General features: G+C 39.0%; 1 protein-coding gene across 1 annotated transcript in view; it reads left to right on the top strand.

Annotated features, from left to right (window-relative positions):
- The window catches only part of LOC133849596 (acetylcholine receptor subunit alpha-like), a 119,344-nt gene that overhangs the window by 68,617 nt on the left and 24,302 nt on the right, over window positions 1-26,425 (top strand). The window contains exons 5-7 of the mRNA XM_062285784.1: window positions 9,646-9,940; window positions 10,007-10,187; window positions 21,268-21,383. Of these exons, the coding sequence (XP_062141768.1) occupies window positions 9,646-9,940; window positions 10,007-10,187; window positions 21,268-21,383 (592 nt within the window). The remainder of the gene's footprint in view (window positions 1-9,645; window positions 9,941-10,006; window positions 10,188-21,267; window positions 21,384-26,425) is intronic.

Here is a 26,425-nt window from a genome sequence, read left to right as displayed (position 1 = left end):
TGTGCTACAGGGTATGTTGCAAGTATGTCGATGTAATTTGTAATCAAGGACGAAAAGAGCAAAGTGCTGTTCAATAGTTTTTTGTTGCTGTCTCCGTCTGGCTTTTGGGCGAGCTTCTTTTCTCTGTGTGTATGTGTGTGTGTGTGTATGGCAACTTCCGCTTTCCGCCATTCATAAAAATGGCAGCCAGCTGCTGCCTCTTGCAACGCGAAGCGCCAAACGCAAACGCAACGCATAAATGCTAAAAGTGTTTCATGTTTTTTGCGTGTCAATGATGCCAGCATACGCACACACACACACTCGCACACACATTAGCGTGGCTCGAACTTTTTGGTATTGAGCTTTGGAGAAGGAGGAGAGGGGCGAGAAAAGTGCGAGGCAAACACAAGTTCAATATGCGCGCCCGACTCGTTAGAAATGCTTTAACTATGTGAACGCTGAAATTGATCTCCCTGCTCGCCCCTCTCTCTCTCTCTCTCTCTTTCTCTCACCGTTCTCTCGCTCTTCCCCTAGTTGTTTGTGTGCGTGTTTCCGACGTTTTTTACTTCCGTTTCGAGTTCTTCGCCTGCCTCGCCACCAACAGCAGCAGCAGCAGGAGCAGCAGCATCATCGTCACCACCCAATGACGCACATTAGCGCGCTGCTGCCAACGGAATCCAGCCAGAAGTTCCGGATACAGCTAGAATGCCCTATCACTACCCTTCCCTAGCCGCCACTCCACCCCCTTCGGATGCCTAGCACCTTGAGCTTCCCCTCGCAATCGCACTCGCCCTCGCGCTCGCATCAAGCGAGTGTCATTAGAAACTTTTGCTGCGTGTCGATTTGACGCACGGGGCCAACATTTTGACACATTGCCAGACATTGAAAGCGAGGCAAGGCAAAAGGCAGAAGGCAGAAGAGAGGTGAAAAGAGAGAAGGAAAGAGGGAAGAGTGGGGGGGGCGTGCATTGCAAGCTTGTCTTGTTTTTGACGCATGGCCATAAAAAATGATGATGGGGATCATGCACGTGCTCACGCTCAATTCATCAGGCAGGACGCAACACCTACGACGACACAGCGACAACAGCAGCAGCAGCAGCAGCCGCAGCAGGCAAAAGAAAGAGCAAGAGATAGATAAAAAAGAGAAAGAGAGAGCGAGAGCGTAAGGACAAGCAGGACATAGAGCTGGATGGATGAGGGCGTCGAACATAGTTGATGGGCGTCGGTGACACTCTGCAAAAATATTGGCATTTAAGCTCCGGACGCATTTAAGGCTGACAGGTGCACAGCCAACGAAGCAACAGAGGGGGAAAGCGAAAGGAGATTATGAAGAGAAGAAGAGAAGAAGGTGAAAGCGAGGCGAGAACTAGCTTGAGTTACACTTTGAGGCATGCGGAAGCGTCGCATCGCATCGCATCACATCACATCGCGTCGTGCGTGCGTGTGAGTGAATGAATGAATGATTGCATTCGATTGCATTTGATAGCAAATAATTGCAGCTGTTATGGATTTACATGCAAGTGGATGGCGACCTGCTGTCAGTGCATGTGAATGCCACGATTATTCACAATGAATAGAGAATAGAGAGAGAGAGCTGGCCAACTCAAACACGTAACTAACATGTAACATGCTCTGCTTCCCCCTCTTCTCCATCTCTGTCTGTGTTAGTTGTGCACAACAATGCAAACTGCCAAACATTCATCATTCAAAGTGTGCATTGAAAATGAGATGAATATCTTTTAAAGTTTGAAGTGTTTATTTGCTTTAAAAGCAACTGCATTTATAGTATACAAAAGCATATTCGGTAATAATCCCAAAACAAATTCTCTTACTCATATTTAAGAATTCTTTCTCTAATTTATTTCTATTCAAAATAAATAAGAAATATATTTCATTCTCTGTTCCTTTTCATCTGAAAATTCGCATTGATGGTAAAGGGGACATAAATCCAACTCCTCCATGTATTCAAAAGAAAATCGTAAGCAGATTTAACTAACAGTTTACTTTCTATGGAGCTTTCGAGCTTGAACAGAATTTAATATAGAATTATTTAGCGAAAAGCGTAACCAATAGTTTAGTGTCATTTGTGTTTAAGAATATGAACTAATTCAATATCATCATTAAAACGAAGTTGACTGCTGATAAGCAATAAATAATACTCCTAAATAAAGTATTGTTGTTTGTCCGTACTTTGATTAGTCCAATGCTCGAAAACAAGTTTTTATGGTGAAATCTTACTTACTTCATTTATGACGTTGTGTGCTTCTGTGCTCTAAAATTCGTATATCTTGTTGTATCACAATTAAATACCAACAACTTGTGTGTTGTTTTAACATATGTTATCAAATCTTCGTTATAATATTTACTCGTTAAATACAACTTGTCCTTTCTACTTGGATAAAACAAAAGAGAATGAAAGAGAGTTAAAAGAGAAGAGCAAAACACTTTCTGGTCAATTATCTTTTGCTCCTAGAAATATGTATTTTTGAATTATTTTTCATATAATATAAATACACATAAAATATGTTTATAAGAAATGCCCATTATTTGCTCAACTCTTTTTCATCTCTATTAGTTAAACACTTGTTAACTTGTAAGCATTCTATAAAGTGTTCTAAATGAATACCTCAAAATTAAGTAGAGTTTTCTTTTCGACTCTATATTAAAGACGAAAACCTCATCAGCCAGTGCTTTAGAAATACATTAGTGTTCATTTCAATTATATCTAAGCTGTTTTTTAAATAAATAAAATATCCATTAGCTACACTTATGATTACATTTTGATATGCATAACATACATTCACATTAGCACAAATGTAAAATAGCATTGTATTACAATGTAATTTACACTGTCAACAGCTTGCAAGCATCTAAACAAGTTTGAATGCACTCATGAATATATTGTCGCACCTGCTGGTCTGCTCTAATACACTGAGTGCGAGAGAGAGGGATGGGGAGGGGAGGGGAGGGGAAGAAGAGATAAAGGAACTCAGTTACTTGACATTCATTGCGGCAAATAAGTCGAGACAGATGCTTTGACTGCCCACAAAGGACGCCGCAAGCTCTCGACAGTCGACAGACGAGACTCGACACTCAATTCGCCCCGTCTCGTCCTCTCGTCTTGTCGCCCCTTGCCCCTTGCCCCGTTCGAGGGCAACCCTTGGGCCACATTGTGTTCCATTCCAATGTCGTTGCGTTTTGTTCCCTTTTCAGTGCTCAGTGTTCGGTTCTCTGTTCGTTTCTTTGCTGTGTGTTCGTCCATCAACGCAATGAGACGGAAATCAGCTTGGTCAGCATTCGATTGCTATCCTCCCTCCCTTCCCCTCCCCTCTTGTGGTGGCATTCCGCTGGTTAACTGGTTGTCCCAACAACCAACTTCCTCCCCTCTTCGAGTCACCACAATCCACGCTCAAATTATTCATATTTCTTTTCTTTTTCTGTATGCAGCATTCACGCTTTACGCTCATCGCGTTATTCTTGTGTATTTCATTTGCAATTTGTTATTGCTTCGCATGTGAATGGGAACATACTACCAACGAATGAACGAATGAACGAATGAGCGAATGAACGAACGAACGTGTTTGTGTTGTCAATGCAATACACTTTGCTCTCAACTTTGGCCAAATGGCCAGCGAGCACTCTGACTGCACCTTGCGGTTGCAGCATTGAGGCACCAAGGATCTGTGGCACTCGCTCTCTCTCTCTCTCTCTCTTACTCTTTCTCCCACATGCAACGACAACAATGAAGTGAATGCGGCCAGTTTGTCACCCAGATTCACAGTGTGGCATTGGCGTTGGCGATGGCGATGGCGTTGCCCAGCCGTATGGTCAGCAACATTTTTACATTTTGCATTTTGCATTGTTCGTCGCAGTCTTTTATTATTCATACGCCCCGTTTGCGGCACCAACCACTCGCCACTCGCTATTCGCCACTCAGTTGCAGTGGCAAATTCCGTTTCCCTCTCAATCTCTGTGTTTTTTTATTCTTTCGCCGTTGCCAGTTATCATTCACATGCATTCACAATAATTGCGTGTAAATTTCAAGCGTTTAAAAAGTCAACTCAACAAAAAAAAGCCAAAAAAGTATATATAAAAACGAACGTCAACAACAACAGCAACGAAAAAATGTTGGAGCTCTAGTTGAGAGTGCTCGAGCGAAAGCGTTTCAAATAAAAAATGCATGCCGCATATGAGTTGAATGAAAACGAATTAAACACTCAACACTCCAAGTATTAACTAAAGCTAGCAAATTAAGTTGTTTAGCAAATCACCAAATCAAATGAGGTTAATTTCTTTCGAAAATGACCTTGTATCTGTAGTTCTTGTTGTTGTTGGGGGTCAACTAATTTTATTTTGCAATTAAAAAAATGACATTCTTAATTTGAAAACGTTAATCAACAAGCGCTGAATGTGGAACTCGGCAGCGCACACAAAACTGTCAGATAAAAACCACATTTAATTAAATTATGATTTATGTGCTAACTACATCCATACATAGTACTTTTTATACCCACTGCCCATAAGGTAGAAGGGTATTATAACAGCCAGAAATTGAATGTAACAGACAGAAGGGGGCATACATACATGTATGTAACTACAGTATTTATCATTCCTGAAAATTAAGTTATTTAAGAAAAAGCTTTTTATGAAAAGAACTTTCAATTCTATGGTATATTTTGAACTTAATAGTATATCGGTACATTTTAGGTTGGTAAATTAATTTAGTATATTTTTACAATAATACCGCACTCTCCTGCATTCAAGGGAAATTAATAGTGGTATATTTTAGTATTTTCTTGATATTTTCAATAATAATACTCACTCTTTTCAGTTTATGGTATTTTTTGAACGTAATGGTATATCGGTATGCTTTAGTATTTCCATGGAATATTTATTTGGTATATTTTTATAATAATACCGCACTCTTTCACCTTTATGAAAAATAGCGGGTATTTCACAGTCGACGCTAGCTTTCATACTTGTATGTATGTATATACATTATGTGCTGCAATTATATGGCAAATATATATATACATACATACATACATATGTACTATATGTTATGTATTGGTATTCCCGTGTGTGCAACAAATGGCATTTTGACCCATTTGCCAAACAATTTTTGCAATTTGAAAGCGACTTTGTAAAAACTATTTTGTGAAATGCATCCATTTATCGAATTAAGTCTTTCCAAATAAAATATGTGTCCATATTTTGTAATTTATAATGCAAAGGCAATTCGTTCAATTGAATTGCACTCAACATACAATATCATTTTTGTATTGCATTTTTTTTCTCGTTATTTTTTGTTGCATTGGGATTATATTAACAAGCAGCAACAGCAATAGCAACAACAATAAAATGCAGCACATTTATTATTTAAATTGCAACTTTGTCATGGCCATTAACTTGATAGATGCCAGGCACAGTTTAGTTGTGGCAACTATCAACTGACGAACCTACGCTAAATTATGTTGACATTTCAAAGTGTACAAAATATGATCTCGATTCGTATGCACAACTTATTTGTGAATTTGTGTCTGCATATCCTAGTTAACATATCCTTCGCTATTCATTTTGCCATGCAAAACACACTTAACGCACTCAACATTGACAGCGAATGACGATGAAGTCAACTTTAAGATTGCTTCTATTTATACACGCCACCCATAGAGTAGAGGGAAATATTATATAAAGTTTGCTTAAGATTTTTGCCTCACCCAATTTCGACCAATCTAAAAAATTCTGAATAGTGAGCGTATCTTTGAAGGAAGTGTAGTATTTTTGATTTCTGCAAATTTCAGCTAAAAATTATAGAAGTTATTTAAGAAACAATTTATGAAGCAAAAAAAAGCTGCTTTAGTTATACTTTATAGTATATTTTGAATACAATATTATATCGATATACCAAATACAATCTTCGGTATATTTTATTATTTGTTCTGCGCATTAATTCGATATAGTATATCGATATACCAAATACGCCTTTGTTGTATTTTAGTATTTGTTCTGTATATTCATTTTGTATATAGTAAATGTACATCCATATACATTGCAGTCTTGGTATATTTTTGTATTTTTTTTTTTGTATACTAATTTGGTATATACCTAATAAAGTCTTCGGCATATTTTGAACTCTATGGTAAATTTTAAATATAATATGGTATCGATAATCCAAATAAAGTCTTCGGTATATTTTAGTATTTGCTGTATATATTATATGAATTGGGTATATGGTAATAGTATATCGATATACCTAATACAATCTTCGGCATATTTAGGTGTTTTTCAGTAGATTAATTTTATATATTTTTAGAATAATACCACGTTTTTATGGTTTTATTTAACTTGGGTAGCGGATATGTCATAGTCGAGCAACCTCAACTGTAAATTTCTTACCTGTTTCTTTTTTTAATTGCAAAGAAAATGCAAGAATGTGTGTGCGTGTGTGTGTGCGTGTGTGCGTGTGTGTGTGTTGTGGAAGTTTGTTCACAAGGCAGAAATACAGGAGCATGAATATCTTTAAGCTTATGCAACATGCTTAGCAATTCGTAGCGCGTTTGCGAGCATACAGCTAAATATTTATGAGCGACGACGACGGCGACGACGAAAACGAAAACGACAAGAAAACAAAATAAAAAGCGTATGAAACAAAATAAAATGCAATGAAATAAAATAGAAATAGAAATAGTTGCAATCTACAAGGCAAATTTAAAGTTGCAGTCGCAGACAACATTCTCAAAGGATTTAAAAATACAACTCGTTAACGTCGTCGCTGCCACCTGTCTCTCTGTCTGTCCGTCTTTCTGTCTGTCTCTCTGTTTCTCTGTCTGTCTGTCTCTCCGTCCCGCAAAGTTGACTCTGCGAGTTGGCCTTGTCTGCTCGGTGCTCGGTGCTCGCTGCTTCGTGCTAACGTTTTGTTGTTAAGCCATTGGAATTTATGGCGTTGTTTACACAAAAATTGCATTCGCCTTGCAGTTGAGTAAACACACGACTTTTGCAAAAAAAAAAAAAAGGAGAAGGCGGGCCAACGATGGCGACGGCGACGGCGACAGCGAAAGGAAAGCAAAAGAAAAGCATAGGAAAAAGCATACAAAAACAATTTGGCAAGTCAAATTGAAATGACTGCATTTCAGATAGAAAGAGTTTCTCAGCTTCCACTTCTACTTCTACTTCAGCTGCTACTGCTGAAGGCGCCCTTAATGAATGCCAATTACTGTTGAAGCAGCCCTGCAACTCGATTATGTTGCAAGCGGCAATTTCAATAACGAGCAACTTCTCACTGCGCTGCGCTGCTGCTTTGCATAAGGTGCAACTTCACTTTTTACTTTTTTCATTTTTGGGCACTGCATCTGGCAGTTTGCTTAATTAAAATCAATGTGCGGCCAAGAAGTAATCCGAGTAGTGGGAGTAGACGACGTACGACGTCGCGTATACGCAATGTGTATTAATTAATGCGACTTGCCAGTTGCAACTTGCAACACGACGTCACACGCACACACACACACACACGTACATATAAATTTCTAATGGCCAGATAGCAATTATGTGAGTGTGTAGCATGAAGACACGACCCAAATGCGCATTGCCATAGAGCAGAGCAGAAAGGGAGAGAAAGAGAGAGAGAAGGAGAGAAGGAAGTGCGGACAATATGTGTGGCATGTGGCATGTGGCATGTAGCTGTCATTTGACGCATAAACAACGAAATTGCATTTAGGCCGTAAACTGAGCTAAAAAGCGTTCACATTTCTCTTCTCTCTATCTTCGGCTGCTCTCTATTCCCCAAAGAGAGAGAGAGACAACAAGACAACAAAACAGCAAAACAGCGACAGCGACAGCGACAAAGACAAAACCTCGACAAACTAATTAGAAATTGAGATCAAAGTTGTAATCGGATTTGCGAGCAAATGAAATTACAAGACAAGGCATGTTAATAAAAGGTAGCCAAAGCATAAATACGAGCATCATAATTTGTCATACAACGAACGACAGCAGACGACAGACGACAGACGGCAGACTGTGGCAGCGGCAGACTGTGGCAGCAACTGGCAGCCTGGCAAATGGCGAGAACACGCAAGGCAATCATAAAATGTGCTTTTTGGGTTACCTTAATGTGATTGTCAGGCCACATGTAAGCAATGAAAGCAGTCGATTAACACCAGCACACACACACACAGAGACAACTTGTAAATGTGTGTGTGCGTTAAGGTCATATAAAGTATGCGCCGTGTGTTGCGGCGGGCGACAAAAGCGGCCAACGCAAAGGTCCGTTTAACTTAACGTTTCCCACGCGAGCAACAACAGCAACACACACACACACACACACACACACACACACACACACACACACACACACACACAGACACACACACAAAGTGAGTGTCGCACACACCTGGCCAAATGAATGAGGAGTGAATGAATGAGTGAATGAGCAAGTAAATGTGCGGCATGAATGTGCGGCAATGTGCGAGCGAAAAATATATACATATACATATACATATTTATTTGTGAATGCCATCGGGAAGTTGTTTTTCTTCATTTGCGACGGGGGTTCTAAAAGCATTCCAAGTTGCGGCCAAGCGCTCTTAAAGTTGCTGCCATGAATTGATGTTGCCCCAGAGTAACATAAAGTATGCCACACACACAACAGAAAACAGCTGGCCACAAAAATACGACACAAATTGTGAGCTAGTTAATTTTGTTGAAAAGATCAAGCCAAGTTGCAAGCGCAATGACTTGAAATCGATGCAATGTGATGCGTGCAACCGACGACACATCGACACAGCTAAATGCTTCACTAAATTGATTATACGCCCCGTGGAGCTAATTGGCAATATACTCGTAGTGTGTGAGCAAGATGTGTCGCTGTGTAAGGGAGAGAATTGCAGGTGCCCCTTAATGATGCAGGAAATGAGTTAATGCGCGCCCCGTCGTCCTGTGTCCTGTGTCGAGTGTCGAGTGTCCAGTTGGCAGCTCAGTGAAGCGAACGCTGCATGCTGAACGCTGCTTGTGGTCTGGCATGCAAAGCATACGGGACAAGCTAGAGATTGAGATTGGGGATTGGAGTTGAAGCTGGAGATGGAGATGGAGGAAACGAACAACTGTGGCAGATGTTGAACGAGCGAGCATTGTCGCCAATGTCATTATACGAAGCGCGCACTAATCAGCTTATCATTATTACAATGACCACGCCACGCCATGCCATGGAGCATGGGCAAGGGCAATAAAAATGCTTGTAGATGTTAGCCTAAGCGCATTAGGATAGTTGCGAGACCGCAGAGACAGAGACAGAGTCAGAGACAGAGACAGAGAGTGAGAGAAAGACTTAGCGTAGAACAAATGGTAGCGAAATGACAGCCAGACGTAAAAATAAATCAATTAAAAGATTTGCGCAGCCAAAAGCAAAGCTAATTAGCAAAAGCAAGGCTAATCTGCTGTAGGGCGGGGAGGAGGGATAGCAGGGATAGCAGGGAGGGAGGTGGGGGCATCGCTGGTCAAGCATATTGTGATGCCATTATCAGCGTATCATTAATTTAATGCGTCGCACATTTATTGCGGGCATTGCGCATACGCAGCGTTGTTCTCTCAGATAAGCAGCATAATGACCATCATAATATAATGCCAACAACATCTACTTCTTCTCTTCCTCTCTCGTCGTATTCGACAGGCAGCACAGCGAATCCGGATGCGAAGCGACTCTACGACGATCTGCTAAGCAACTACAATAAATTGGTGCGTCCGGTGGTCAATGTCACGGACGCTTTGACCGTGCGCATCAAACTGAAGCTATCCCAACTGATTGATGTCAATCTAAAGAATCAAATAATGACCACAAACCTGTGGGTGGAGCAATCCTGGTACGATTACAAACTCAAATGGGAGCCCAAAGAGTATGGCGGCGTCGAAATGCTCCACGTGCCCTCCGACCACATTTGGCGTCCCGACATTGTCCTCTACAACAAGTGAGTGCTTACATACGTATATAAAACTTGTACTATACTTCTATTTGCATGCAAATACACTTTCAGCGCCGATGGCAACTTTGAGGTGACGCTGGCCACAAAGGCGACACTCAACTACACTGGACGCGTCGAGTGGCGACCGCCGGCCATCTACAAGAGCTCCTGCGAAATTGATGTCGAATACTTTCCGTTTGACGAGCAAACATGCGTCATGAAGTTCGGCAGCTGGACATACGATGGATTCCAGGTACGTAACATCATCATCTATGTATACGAGTACAACAACTTCACTTCAATTCACTTCACTTCACTTGACTTGGACACAAAAGCCAGTTTTTGGGGCTCATCCTGTGACTTCAAGTTCAAGTCGTCGTCGTACACTCTCTGCTACTTCACTAGCACTTGGCTACGTTCCATTCAGTTGCGCTCACTTGATTGTACTTTCACCAAATGATGCACGAAATCGACAACAAATTGGCACTGCCAAAAGTTGCCGCTTTCCTTCTCCTCCTCCTTCTACTTCTCCTCATTCTTCTCCTTCGTCTGCTGTTGGCAACAAAAAGTTAAGTACAAGAAGCACAAAACGTCACTTCCTTCAAATGTCAAGCGACATCAATTGATTTGGCCAACGTTTCATTTTCTTTGCTTGGCCCATTTATTCACTCGTTACTCGAACGCATTTCCCTTTCAATTTCTTCTTTAAGTTGTGCAAAATAATTTCTTGATTTCTTTTTAATTGAGCATCATTTTTATTTATATATTTGTTTTTTTTTTTCACTTTTACTTAATTATTCAATTGTTGTGGAAGACACTCAGTGTCATCAGACAAACAATATTGCAAACCTCACCAAAGTATACATAAAAGTGTTCAACAGCGTAATAAGTGATGGCTCTGTCAACATCATTATTGTTTTTTATATTTTATTTGGTAAATGTTATTATTAATTATTTAATATTTGTGGTGCTATTGCTATTACTTAAAGAATTATTTAAAACATCAGTTTATACATTTTCTACTTTTATCCTTTTTTATTTATAGATCTATATCCTAAATAATATACCTATTATATATATCATATTAATTTCTGGTTACTATTTCATAAACGAGCACGTTCAGTATTTATAATAAATTAATTTTAACTTTTGTATTTTTCCATTTTATATTTTTATTATTGATTTTAATTAATAAATTTATAAAGTTGATCTACATTCAATTAATAAAATATTTATAAATTTTTCAAGCTTCGTTTTTATTTCACCAAAGCAGTTAAATTAATAACAGCATTTCAAGGCTTTTCCGTTTCCACAAGTCGCTTAGTAGCGCCATCTATGGTTTGCAGGCGTAATGAATAAGAAATATGCGTTTGCGTTGCATACTTTGAGGATCACCCTAAGTTATTTAGATAAATGATAAGTTAAGTTAGATAAATGATCCTAGCTCAGTCATATCCTTTCGGATATTGACGGGACTTGTTGCAATCGATTCGTGGGATCGATAACTATCGATTGGCATCAAAAAACGATGGTTTTATTTAAGAATCCAACACTTGTAAAACTTCAGCTTCAGAGCGAGTAGAAAATGGTCGAAATTACAAAATCCTGAATATCTTGCAAAATAACAGGACGATTTGAATGTCCTTTGGATGGTTTATAACCTTGTTAAATATAAATTGATTGACACTAATTTCAGCGTGATCCTGCCAAGGACTCTTGAGATATAGCTCATTTTTTCTAGAGCAAAAAGTCCTTTTATCTCAGCTGTTTGAAGGACTTTCAAGGATATTGTTTTAGTTTCTGCATCCTTTCATAACCACCTATCGATTTGGAAAAGGACATCCGAATCGTCCTTAAAATGGCGAAGTTACAGCGGAAAATCTGAAATTAGAACGATTTTTCTATGCCACCCCCTTGGAAAATTTTTCAGTGATTTTTTTTGTTTAATTTTGCAAATCCTTGAATGCAAATCGATACTGCTGGCATCTGTGAATACAAAAATGCATGTCCTTTCGAAATCATTTCAAATCCTGCCGAGTTATAGCTACATTTAGGATAACTATCGACTTTGGCACATCCTCAAAGTATGCAACAAAAAATTTATTTGCACATTAAGAATTATTTGCGAAGTGATTGTAGCTCAACCTTAAAATTTCAGATTGGCGCGCCAAGCCCATGCAAAAGACTTCAGTTCCTGTAGCATACTTTAAGGATGCACCAATTATAATTAGATGGCGATAGATGGCGCCACTAATTACGCAAGTGACTTGCTGTATTTCTGCTTGCTACTGATTTATGTTCGCCTGGTATTTCACCCGGTGAGATGGAACTTTTCCACAGTTCTTGGTGGCATCGACTGGACAACAACAACAATAACATGATTAGAACTTCTTTCTTTAATATTGGTGTTGTTGTAGCTATTGTTGTTGCTTTTGTTGTTTACTTGAAGCCGCGAACGCCTTAAAAGTGCCAAATCAATATTTGAAATACAAGGTAAACAGAAATCAGCAGCAAGTGATTGCATTCAAAATTCAATATTGTTGTTAACAGATAAGCTTCTTTCGGTTACTTTGAAATTTCAAATTTAAACTTGGCGCTACAAAAATTTCATTTTTATAGCATACTTTGAGGGTGCGATAAGAGCCGTTTTTTTAAAATTGGTTATATCTCGGCCATATCCTGCCGCATTTTTAAAGGACACACATTGTTCGTACCACAAGGACGAACTCTATCGAACGGTATGAACAAAATATGGGTTCGCTTAAGGATACAAAACTTGTAATTTTCCAGTGGGTAATATCAAGATAACTCAAGAACCACAAGGACGATTTCAATGTCCTTTAGCATGATGATAGACCATACCGAGTGGAATCGTTTGCCATAGGATACGCAAGGATCAGACAGGATGTGACAAAACTGTTCGCTATCTTTCGTAGACATTTACCTTGGCTCATGTCAGGACTTTTCTGCTTTCTACTATGTCAATCGGTTTGTCGTAGATAGATCAATATTCATGCCAAAGGACATCACGATAGTCAATCGAATGACTGAGATACAGTGGAATATTTGTAATTTTTAGCCCCTTTCCAAATGTTTAAAAAAAAAATGTGAATGTAATAGGAATATTCTTAAAATCCTTGAATGTCAATCGATAGAACTATTTATCCTGATTACAAAAAGGTATGTCCTGACAAGATCCTGGTGGATTTGGTAGAGATATGGCAAACAATGAAACAAGAATTTTTGTATTTTAACGGATTCGCTTTATTGTGAGTTGATTTAAAATTTAAAATTGGCACGCATCTTCAGTTTTTGTAGCATACTTTAGGGGTGCACCAATTTACACACATCGGCATTACGATAGATGGCGCCACTAATTACGCAAGTGACTTGCTGTATTTCTGCTTGCTACTGATTTATGTTCGCCTGGTATTTCACCTTCTGAATTGAGACATTTCTGCAGTTCGTGGCGACATCGACTGGACAACAACAACAATAATATCATTAATAGTTTTTGCTGTAATTGTTGCTGTTGTTGTAGCTTTTGTTGTTGCTGTTGTTGTCTACTGTAAGCCTCGAACGTTTAAAAAGTCCCAAGTCATTATTTGAAACACCAGGAGAACATAAATCAGCAGCAGGTGGATGCCTTGATAATTTAATATCGTTCGTTATTTTTAAAATTTAACGAATATGCCTTTTTCGGTTGGTTTGAAATTTCACATTTTAAATTGGCGCTACAAAATTTTCATTTTTATAGCATACTTTTAGGATCCAATAAGAGTTGTTTTTTGAAAATTGGTTATAACTCGGTCATATCCCGCCACATTTTCAAAGGAAACATATTGATAAGATCGCAAGGACTTATTGTATCGAAGAGCATCAAGAAATATGTAAATCTGTAAGGATCAATGACTTGTAATTGTTTATTCTCAGGGCCTAAGAATGTCTTCAAAACGACGTACGATTTAAAAGTCCTTTGGCAGGATGACAGTCCTAATCAAAAGACTTTGTTTGACATATAATTCGCCAGGATCAGACAGGACTGAGATATAAGCTATTTCATGATTACCAAAAAGTCCTTGTAACTTCGCTGTCTGCACAACGTTCGTCCTTCTTGCCAATCCTTATGCCAATCAATTTGTATTTATTAGATCGATCTTTGTGCCAAAGGATGCCACGAATGTCCTTCAGGAAGTAAGGCTGAAATACTACACTTCTGCTGCAAATAGTCAAATTAGAAAAAAGGATTTGTTTATTCTTCTTATTACTTACCCTTTCAAACAAATGTTATACTTACTTTTCTTGCTTTATTTATATTTATTATTATTATTTTATCTTTTGTATACTCTTGTTACCGTTACTACAAGTATATAGTGTATTTGAGTATATTATTGTCTTTTAAAATGCAATCAACAATATTTCAATCCTTGTCCTTAATATTTTTATAACTTCAAAACAAAGACGATTGCGATAGTCGAAAACTCGAAATGTGTTGAATTATTTATGAGGATATTAATAAGGATTTTTATTTTATACTTTAATGTGTCTCTCTAGCACGTTTAATCTTTTGATCTGTGCTTTGATTTTTCAATGAGTGCGGCACATAAAAATAAATGTATGTCAGCTGCAACAGCCTTGAGATTGATACCAAATGAACTTGGCTGTTGCAGCTAATCAAAAAGTAGATGTCTATTTGATGGGGTCGGAAAGGCCATCAAGTCATTTGGCAATAAAAGAAAACAAAGTATGGGCATAGTCTAGAGAGAGAGAGAGAGAGAGAGACTGGGAGAGAGAGAGCGAAGTGTGTTGTGTGTTTGGCATAGAAATCAGCGTATTATCAGATTGTACATTATATTATATATGAGGTACAGGGAAGCTGATTGTTGTCGCGCTGGCGCTGCTGTGTGTTATTTGCACTTGGACAAATTGTGTTGTTGCCGTGTGTGTGTGCGAAGGAAGAGTCACAGCAGGCAGGTCCTGCGGCTGCTTTAGTGGCCATAAACCGAAATTTGCTCATAATTCGTTGTGCTCGCATAGAAATTCTCACATTTTACGGCTGCCGCACACATAAAACTGTCTCTGGCGATTTGACAACACACACACATACACACACACAAACAGTGAGAGACATAGAACAGTACACATGGGAGAGAAGCTTGGCACCCAAAGGACAATAAGGTTGCTTGACACCTGCCGGCAAATGACAATGACAAAGACACGGGCAACAGCAACGGCGACAGAAGCAGGCCTCGTAAACTTTGCCAGATGGTTAACGAAGGGTACAGAAGGAAGAACGGGGGAAGAGGCAACTGCAGTTGTGGCATGCAGCATACAGCATGCGGCAAAAGCGGCTTAGCTACCCAGCCCACAGCCCAGCCCAGTGACTTGCCAGCTAATGAAGTGGCATTAGCACACTGTTCCTTGCGCCACTTACTCCGCAGTGCTTCAGCAACAGCTTCAGCTACTTTGCAGCTCAGCGTAAATGAGCCGACAAATGGCCCGTACTCTACCCCTCCCCCACCACCTCTCTCTCGCTCTCATTTGCAACTGAGGTTAACCGCATGCGGTGCGCCTGGCATTGGGCCACATAAAAAAAACGCATTCAGCAGGTGCAATGAGAGACAAAGATGCGAGCACCTGTCGCTATTTTCTAGAGTCGTAATGTTGGCGCGGCTTTAATCAAATCTTGTTAGCATTCTCAAGCACATGCCACATTGTAGCAGCGACTCGCTATCGATGTGTGTGAGAGTGTGTGTGTGTGTGTGAGTCTTGCATCAGCTCAGTTATGCAATTCCCTCAGCTGAGACGAGAGCCAAGCAAATTGCACAAAGCTGATGCCGGGTAATGCAACATAGCTTGTCATTTGCATAGCTCACAAGAGATAGAGATAGAAATACAGAGAGTGAGAGAGACACCCATACTGTCCCACACTCAGCCATTCGCCTGCAGCTGCTGAAGCCCAGCATCGAAATCAACCTGCTCCAAAGTCTCTTCTAATCAGTTTGTCCAGCCGCAAAAGGGCCGAAGGACTCTTCGACGACCCGCAATAAATTGCATGGCAAAGGTCAAAGAGCTGCTCAAGTCCTGAGCCTGAGCCTGAGCCTGAGCCTGAGCCTGAACCTGAGCAGCCCGAGTAAACCCCTCAAGTGCTGTAAAGCAGCAACCTCAATACGATGTTAAAGCCAGAACCTAACTGTTGCAGCCAAGGTGGCGACCACAACATCGGCAAAGTGAAGCTGCAGACTAGAATATTTATAAAGCTCAACTTTAAATTTATAGCTGAAACAAGAATTTTGTAGTGATCGAAGCTAAGAATGTTTTTTTTTTTTGTTTAATAATAAAACTAAACACACTCTAAAGTTAATAGTACAAAATTGTAGTACTATAAACAAATCTATAGTATAATGTTTGCTTAGTTTATTATTTTTTCTGTAACTAAAACATGCTACTAAAGGAATCAATTCAGAATCAATAATAGTTGAAATATTTGAATTTGAAACTTTTACATTTATTTTTTGAACTTTCAAAAGGCATGCCTTGAAATCTCTTTCATTATATTTACTATTCATCTACAATTATTTCAATTTGCATAATATTTTCGTAGGACTAAAAAGCATACTCCGACACTTTCTCTTGATGTTAGTTATTTCTCATTTTTTTTAAGCTTTGTACTTTTGAATGAATTATTTAGTTGCTTTGGCAGACAATTCATAATTGTATGTACTTGGCACGTTTAAGAATTTTGTTTATTTATGTTTTTGTTAAAATATAGTAATTTTAATTAAAATTTAATTTGAAATCTTGTTTAAAATAGCAATACAATTTTACGGATTTTTTTATAAAATATTCTTGAATTTTATTCTTATTTTAGGAATGTAATTTTTCCCATGAGATTAATTACATTTTTGTTCTAAGAATACAAAATTGCCACATTGTTTACTCAAAACCCTTTTCAATCTCCCCCGCAACTGCCTCAATCAAGTGTCTAGGCAACTGTGTGCAAAAGGTCTGCAGATTATCGAAATAAGTAGGTGATCGATTCAATTACTGTAATCAATCAAATAGCAGGCATCGTATAGTGCTATATTTACATCGCTGCTTAAAAATAGCATTCGCTGTTACAGTGAAGCTTCTGCTGCGCAATAAAACAATGTCAAATTGATGTCGCAGACTGAACGCAGAGGCTGTGAGTAATGAAGTTGCTGTGTAATGAAGTGATTGTGAAAATTTACCGTAGGGCAATCCAGTACTCTCTCTCTCTCTGCGAGCTGGAAAGTAAGAGATATAAACACACACACACACACACAGCTGGCAGCTGGCACTAATTTGCTAAAAAGCCAACGCTCATTTAGTATTAAAAGGCGAGGCGCTAACAACATTTGACACGCTACGACATGCAACGACACGACGCGACACGACACGACAAGCACAAAACACAAAACACAAAACACAGAGCACGTGGCTACTTGCCTTGATTGTGCCACTGTGTGTGTGTGTGTGTGTGTGTGTGTGTGTGTAATTGTCATTGGCGGCAATTGTTTGTTGTAAATGTTGTTGTCGTCGCTTTCAACGCTTCATTGTTGGTGGACAGAGACAACTTTCGAGCTGGAGAAAAGCGAGGGCATCTTTTGTGGTGTGCATAAATCAACCGCAATAAGCGATATCAACAGAGCCATATCATAAAATATTTATAAAATCTCCTGGGACAGAGCGACAGCCAAGACACACACACACACACACATATATACAATATAAGGTAAATGAGTGTGAGAAAAAGAGAGAGAGCCAAAATGAGAATGAGAATGAGAGGAAGTCGCTACTTAAGCTGAATCAGTTGGAATTCTGCTTTGCATTGTGAAAGCACTTGAAATTGTCTGTCTCTCTCTCTCTCTATCTCTCTCTCTCTCATTCTCATTTATCTTGCCTCTCGCTCTGTGTCTCGCTCTACCTGCGTCTCGGCATCTTCCAATGTCGGAAATATTTCAGTAAATCGTAACTTCCTTATAGTGAAATTTCCGCTACCACTTAAAATAACAATTTCCGCTTCAGCAGTTTCAGTTACAGCTACAGAGCTACACAGTTACATTTACAGTTATGTTGCAAGTGGCATGCTTGCACCTGCTACAACTCACCCACATCCTGTCTGATTATGCTTGGCTGTTGCTGCTCTTGCTTTTCTTCTTGTTCTTGTTGTTGTTGCTCTCGCCCGCTCATGTTGAAAGGCAACGAGCGTCGATTGCCTAATTTTATGTCGAGCAAGCAGCACACGCCTTCTCTCTCTCTCTCTCTCTCTCTCTGTCTGTCTCTGTCTCTATCTCGCTTGCTCACTCGCTCCCTCTCACTTTCACTTTCCACTCCCTCTCTAGTTGTGTTCAAGTTCATAGGCTCAATTTTCACACTTGATTTTGCACAAAACGGCGTCATTGCGACCACCTCGTCTCCTCCTCCGCCTCCTGCTCCCGTTGTCTCCTCCTCCTGCTCCTATGCTTGCCTTCACAGCACTCATTCAAACGCCACTCAACTTGACTCGACTCGACTCGACCCAATTCGAACTCCCAGCATCGCCACTCACAAAATCGAATTAACGTCACTTTTCAAATTTCACGCTTTTCTCATCGCACACCTTTTGCAAGCAACACCTAAAAAGTGCCCTATACCCTCTATACTCTCCCCTCCCTCTCTCGCTCACTCTCTCTCTCTGTGTATCTGCCTCTCCCTCACTCGTTGTCTATGGCTTACTCTATGCAAGCTCATTGAGGCGTAAACAGACGTCGACGATGTGGAGGCCAACAAAAATCCCAAAACGAAAATCGTATCAAAAACCAAACGGAGAAAAATTATCATGCACACACACACACACACACACACTCACACATACACATACATACAAACTAACATACATTACTAAGCCAACATATTGCATCCCAGCAGACAAAGAATTCTGTAAAGGTTGAACTTAAAATGCGATTGTTTAGCGTAAAACTGAAGTGAATATCTTTTACTTGGGTGGTTCAAGTTAGTTCGTCATTGAGATTTGCTAGATAATTATACTTTATTCAAATTATTTATCATAGTTTATGCTTTTTTAAATAAATCAATAAAAAAAAGTTAAAATAGAAATGAATCGAAATTCAAAAAAATAAAAGAAAAATAAAATATTACATTAAGAAACTCAATAACAAATTTTTTTTATACCAACAAGCTGTTGCACTCTTCTAGTCTCTCTCTCCATCTGTTTCTCTTTCTCTCTTTAGCGATACTATCATTTGTTAGCTGAGATATCACACATTCTTATAAAAACATTCACATTAAATTACAAATATATTCTTGAATTTCCACACATGCAGCTATCAACATCGTATTTGCCTCATTGATAATGCATTACGAGCACTCCTGGCAGGTTGTTCTGCAACTCACTTTCGCTACAATATCACAATGAAAGGAACAAAACATTAGTACTCATAAAATGAAAAACATTGAGGAAATTATTACAGTTGAAAAATGTGTGTATTCATTTCATTTTAAACTGGAATTTTTGCTTGTACAGATGCTTCACTTAATAAAGTTGAATAAAAAGCAGAAATCCAATATTAATCTTTTACAAAAGAGAACTGAACTACTAGAAATTGGTATAAAAACAATATACATATATCAATAAAAGTTACGAATATAATAAAATCAAAATACATATGTAGGGGTCACATGCTTCAAAAAATGAAGCATACTTTTATGGGCATATTGCAGTTTGAAGAGTTCCTCTCTTTTTTTTGGACTTTTCAAGCGTGTATTGACGAAATGAAACGAAAATTAAATCAAAAATAAATAGAGCACATTGCGCTCAAAAGAATCATTATCAAATAAAAACCCCTACACGATAGAAAACAATTAAATTTCAATATTATTATTATTATTATTATTCAATAATATCAATTCTTCATAGGGGACCCCAATTGGGTTATGTTAACATTCATTTTCTTTATCTCTGATATTATAGTAAGTTCTTTATTGTTTGTACAGCTATAAATACGAAAGATAGCTACAGTCGAGTGTGCTCGCCTGCGAGATACCCGTTACCCATTTTGAATATAAGAAAACAGTCTGGATTTATTCTTAGAAGGTAACACCATTTGTTTTTGGAGCGCTTCTTTGCAATTTTTTTGTAGTTCAGAAGGAATGGAGGTAGATCAATGAAAGTCGATTATTAAAAGTATTACAAATAATTGATCATAAAAAAGAAAACAAAACGATATAATCCTCGCATTGAGACGCTTCATGTCATCTAAAAAACGTCCAACCAATTTAAGAAAAAATACGAATGACATTATCTGCGTATTCTAGGCCTAAAGAATTGTTCGAAATTGCAAGCGAAATGTTAAGAATTGTTAGAGTTATGGTACGTCTACATTTCAAATGGGCGTGGAAAAAGTTTGAAGCAAGGAAAAGTAAATAAATGTAATATTAAATAATTCTTTCAAAAAAATACAATATTTAACTTCAACTTAAGGCAGCGAAATTGCTGTGAACTCTTTAAGCATAATAGACAAAAATTGTATAACCCCATTTTGTTGTTATGCATGAAAAACTAATGAAGAAATGTTTGCTTTAATATATAATATTTTAGTGATGATTATTTGATGCATACGAATATCGACGTATAAACTGAATATTGCAGTTAACATTTATTGTCTTTGGTCGAGCGTAAAGTCAATAATTGTGTTGCAAGTTAGCTGGCAAAGTGGCAGCTGCCAATCGCTGGCAGAGCAACTAGCAACGTGCAACGTGCAACTGGCAACTGGCAGTCAGCTGAATGCGAATAACATGAGGCAGCTGTTTGGCTGTCTAGCTGTGTGTCGATGCCTGTTTCACTGTTTCACAGTGACTGTGCCTGTGCCTCGGTCTGAGTGTGTGTCTGGCATGCCAATTGCGTTGCGTTGTCCTGTGCCACATCCTGTAGCATGCAGCATGCATCCTCTCCCGACCCGAATACTGTCAGCTGCAGCTGCAGCTGCCGTCGTGTTGTCGAACATCGACAGAGCTCAAACTGAAATTGAAGTGCTAACTTGGCTGGCTTAACACAGCGTCGCTTTGCTTCCAACTTCGTCTTCAATTTGCGGCAGCGGAAGCGAGAGCCAAAAGAAGAAGGTGGAGGGGGCGTGCGTTAGCCACGCCCACTTTGTGCATTCCTCTTATTTTTTCTTGGTACAGCTCAATTATGTGCGCTGTCAACGTTTTTGTAGTCCTGTAATTGTCTAATCACTCACTCACCTACTTTATCTCACTCACTCACTCTCTCTCTCTATCTCACTCACTGTATGTGCGTCTCTCTTTCGCAGGTGGATCTGCGTCACATCGATGAACTGAACGGCACCAATGTGGTCGAAGTGGGCGTGGATCTGTCCGAGTTCTATACGTCCGTTGAATGGGATATACTTGAAGTTCCTGCAGTGCGGTAAGTTTTCAATGCTACTTGCAACAACAACAACAACAACTCGAACTAGAGCAGACGACAAGTGCTGCAAATGCCAACATGCAAGCAAGCAAGCAAGCAAGCAACAACAACAACAACAACAAGAGTTTGGCAGCTGCTTTGGCAACTTTTGGCCGCTGTCACAAAACACAAACACAAATCTTTCGAATGTCAGAGCATTTTGCACAGGTCAAGGATGCCAACAGGACATCAACAGCAGCAGCAGCAGCAGCAACACGAAGCACGAAGGGAAGCTGTTGATGAGCTGCAACTGGGATGAGCGGGGGGCGTGGCAAGTGGCAAGTGGGCGTCACGTGCCCCTTTTAGTTTACCGCCAATATTTACACTTGTACATGAGGCGTCGTCTGTCTCTCTGCTCTCGTTGCTTTCCCCTCTCCTCCCTCCACCGCACACTCTGCCTCTCCCCTATACATTTTCTTAGAGCCTCTCCCCCGCGCTGCTCCGCGCGCTCAACAGTCGCAAATCGCAAGTCTTTCGAGTCGGCGAAAAGTTTTTTAAATTAAAAAACTTTGGCGCCGGCTGCCAAAGGAACAGCAGCAGTTACTCTGCCCACGATTGTGAGTGTGCGAGTGTGTGTGTGTGTGTATGTGTGTGTGTGTGTGTGTGTGTTTGTGCGAAAACAACATCAGCCTGAAGACTGAAGAGGCTGTTGTTTAATTGCCACGCCCCTTGTTGCCACTACCTGCACGACTCGACACGATGTTGCACACGCTTGTGTGCACACATTAGCACATCTTAGACTCACACACACACACACACACACTCACACCAAGGTGGGGGGGGGGGCTGACTCTAATGCGTTTAGCCCAAGACAAAAGCAAAATTTTCAAAGAGTTTTGCGCCCTTCGCTCGGTGCCAAAAAAGTTGGCCTGCCTTTGAAGTGGGCGGCGGAGTGTGATGGCAACTTAATAAGCAACAGACACACACTCACACACACTCACTCACACACATACAGAGCTATCTACACACGGACAGACGCCACTGCTTGCGAAGCGATTATCAAACAGATTCAATACACAAGCGCACACACAAGCTAGTGTGTGCAAAGTCTGTTAACTGTAATGCGCATTACGGCTTCCTTCCTGCCTCGTCCTGCCTCGTCCTGCCTGCCTTCAAGGCACCTTCAAATTGTCAAGGTCAAGACCTTTCAATTATTGACTTTAAAACACGAAAACTGCAAGCAAACTATTTACAAAACTGCAGCATGTAATTCTTATGCTAATAAGCAAGTGCATTAACTAACAAAATAATCTAAATGTTATATAGAAAGAACTAGATTTTCAATTAGCTAAACTAAATTCAAGACAAAATAAATTTAAAATGTAGATAACAATATCTAATCAAACTTTAAGATTTTCTGTGTTTATATAGTAAGTTGATCAGGTTTTTCAAAATACCCATTTATCATGTTCCTAAGGCATTTCTTCAATTTAATCAGTTAAAGTTAAGTCAAGTCAGAAAGCTTTAGTGTGCCCGACTGTAAGATACCCGTTACCCATTTTTAATAAGGCCAAAACAGTGCGGTATTTTTCTTAAAATATACCAAGCAAATATACCGCAAAAGTGCTAAAATATACCGAAAGCTATGTTTGGTATAGTGGTATATAAATAATATATAACATAAAATATTTAACATTCCAGATGAGCAGATGATCTTTTAGTCTCAGCGACCTAGGAGTTCATACGGACGGACAGACAGACAGGCAGACAGGCGGACATGACTATATCGCCTCGGCTGTTGACGCTGATCAAGAATATATATATACTTTATAGCGTCGCACATATCTGCTTCTGCCTGTTACCCTTTTTCGCATATAGGAAGCGGTTATAAAAATCGATTGCTCCTTAAATTATTTAAGTAAACATTATTTGTGCTCTTGTAAAATTGCATTTCCTTGCTTTCAAAAAAAATCTATAAGCCTTAGTCAAAAGAATTTGTTATTAAGAAGAGCGAATTTTGACTTTTGAGTAAATTTGCATCTGGTACTATGCAAAATTACGATGTGCAATGAATTACAATAAACGTTGTCATGACAATAATAGAAAAAAAGTGAAATATTTATTAAAATGTTGTACAACTCTTTTTATACCCGCTACCCATAGGGTAGAAGGGTATTATTACTTTGTGCCGACAGGAAATGTATGTAACAGGTAGAACGAGGCATCTCCGACCCTATAAATTATATATATTCTTGATCAGCGTCAACAGCCGAGACGATCTAGCCATGTCTGTCTGTCTGTCTGTCTGTCCGTCTGTCCATCCGTCCGTATGCACATCTAGATCTCAGAGACTATAAGAGATAGAGCTATAGTTTGTTTTCGTCTATGGTATATTTTGAATGCAGTACTATATCGATATACCACATATATAATTTGGTATATTTTTAGTATTTTTGCAGTATATTTGGTATATTTTAAGAATAATACCGCAAAATATATTGCTTTTATTCAAAATGGTTAGCGGGTATCTCACAGTCGAGCACACCCGACTGTAGCTTTCTTGTTAAAATTTACATATTATTCAAATTCATTTCATTTTCAAATTAGAATCTAAATATTGAGAATACTAACTATTACTATTACTATTTATTTTGTGTTTTTGATTTTGTGATGTCAGTTTAATAGAAGAGAATTAAAAAATATATCAATATTATTAACACAAAAGTTTAGGAACAGCATTTAAAGCTCTTCCCAACAAAATTGCAATACTTTAAAACATTTTTTTAGCACAGCTGCTAACAAAACTAACTAACGACAATTTTCATTTGTGAAATGAACTTAATGCGATTGCGAAACCTGTGCAAAGACGTGAGCTGCTCGCATGCTTGAAAGCCAAAGCATTTGCATTAATTAAGGCATTATCTGTTGAGCTGCGACAGTTTGAGTTGGCAATTTAATTACAAATACTTTATAAAAATTAAGCCAAATGAAAATGGGGAAACTGTGGAAAATGTGGAAAATGGGAAAAGAGAATGCGAATGCGAATGAGAAAAAGTGGGCAAAGTTTTATGCAATTTGTTTGAAGGGTTTCCTCGCATTTCCATATTGAGGCCAAAGACATCATCAACGTTTCTAAGGCTGCGCGGCTGAAAAATTGCAGACAATTTGCAGATTACCTGCCTCACTTCTTGCTGTCTCGCTCTCTATCCCTCTCACTGTCTGTCTCCCTCGTTTTCAGTCATTAAATCCTGTGTGTTTGTGTGTGCTTATGACCATGGCCCATACAGAAATTTGATTACATTTGCGACGCTTTTACAATATTTTCGTTTCGTTTCACTTTTGTTGTTGTTGTTTTTGTTGTTGTTACCTCAACCATTTATCCAGTTGAACACCTTGATTTAGTCGTCCGCCATTTTCCCGCCTTCCTGCCTCCCAAATCCTTGCCGCCCATCTCGTGCGTCTTTTATGTGCGCAACTTTTAAGATTTGCGTTCGCATTTGGCCCGCGGGCAACGCAACTGAAATGAAATTTAAGAGCAAAACAAAAGTTCCAGCTCAAAATGCCATAAAAAAACGAAGCCGAAAAAAAAAACACACACACACAGCAACAGCAACAGCAAAAAGAAAGAGAGAGAGAGAGCAGAAATTGGCGACAAAACGCGCAACCAACAAAACACTGGCAGCGCCCAGCTAACGATTGTTTCTGCCTTGCCGATTGTTGTTGTTGTTGCTGGTTGTTGTTGTTGCTGGTTGTTGGTTGCTGATTGTTGTTGTTGCCACTGGTTGTTGCTACCTTCGTCGTCGTTGTTGGTGTTGTCGTTGGCACGCGCGCCAGCCACAAACATGTCGCGACGCTCGTCGCCGTTTCGGGTGTCCGTGAAAGTGTTGTTTATGCCCCAGGAGCACAAAGGACGAAACACACACACACACACACACAAGCACACACACACACTCCTACATATGACCATAATAAAACTCAAGCAAAAAGTGCTCACCTGCTGCGTGCGTAGTGCAAAAGTGCAGGCGGCAAGCAGCATTTGTAGCATTTGCCACTTGCCACCAAAACTAAAGATGAGCCCAACACAATACACAAACACGCACGTAAACACACACACACACACTCACACACACACATAGGACAATAAATAAAGTCACTAAAATAGAGAGCATAAACTGTAGCACATATACTGCATAAAATACCAGCTAAAATACTGCATAAAGTTGCTCATATTTATTCCACTTTCTACAAAAAAAAAACAGCAGCTGATTCCATTAAGTATACGCAAAGTTGATCAAATATATCGATCGATATTCTGTTTAAAATTCAAACTTATCATTTGTAGGCGTGTAACTATGTTAGATTAGGTGTGCAAAGCTAGTAAAGTATACCTAAAGTTGTTCGCATATTAAGTATACGTAGCAAATATTCAGCGTATTATTATGTATGACTGATCACAACGTTAATTGAGATTTTAAAGGCTTAGAATAGGTAGAATCAATTAGCATCAAGTATACGTTTTCATAATAATATGCATATACTTGATATGTATTACTAATGGTATGCGTATACTTGATGTGACAGCTGCATTGATTTATTCATCAGTCGACAAGGAATTTTTTGATTCAAATAACTATTTCGAAGAGAATTTTCTACAAGTATCTCATAACATGTTTGCAAAGCGTACCATTAGATTTTAATACGTATACGTAATAACAAGAGCATACGTATTAGGGCGGGTCAATTTGTTCCTGTCCAAAAAATCGTGAAAATCGTCCCCCATAATCGGAATCTACGAAGAATTCTAAGAAAATTTCACCATGAAACCATGTGTCTAAAATGAATTCCTAGTCCGCGCCGTGAAGCTTAAAGATTGCACTATGAGGTACATAAGGTATTTCGAGGTATTTAAGACATTTTAATGTATTTAAAAAAAAATACGCATTTTCCAATTATGTTGGAGTCAATTCTGATTCATTTTTTTACAACAAATTTTATAATTTTTTTTTTAAATTTATTTAACTTATAATTTTTTTTTTAATTCAACAAAAAAAACCAACTAGCCA

Source organism: Drosophila sulfurigaster, chromosome X (genome assembly GCF_023558435.1).
Source record: "Drosophila sulfurigaster albostrigata strain 15112-1811.04 chromosome X, ASM2355843v2, whole genome shotgun sequence".
Classification (NCBI taxonomy): Eukaryota; Metazoa; Arthropoda; class Insecta; order Diptera; family Drosophilidae; genus Drosophila; species Drosophila sulfurigaster.
The sequence above is the reverse complement of the archived record's forward strand: the minus strand, read 5'-3'. Positions and strand labels throughout refer to the sequence as shown.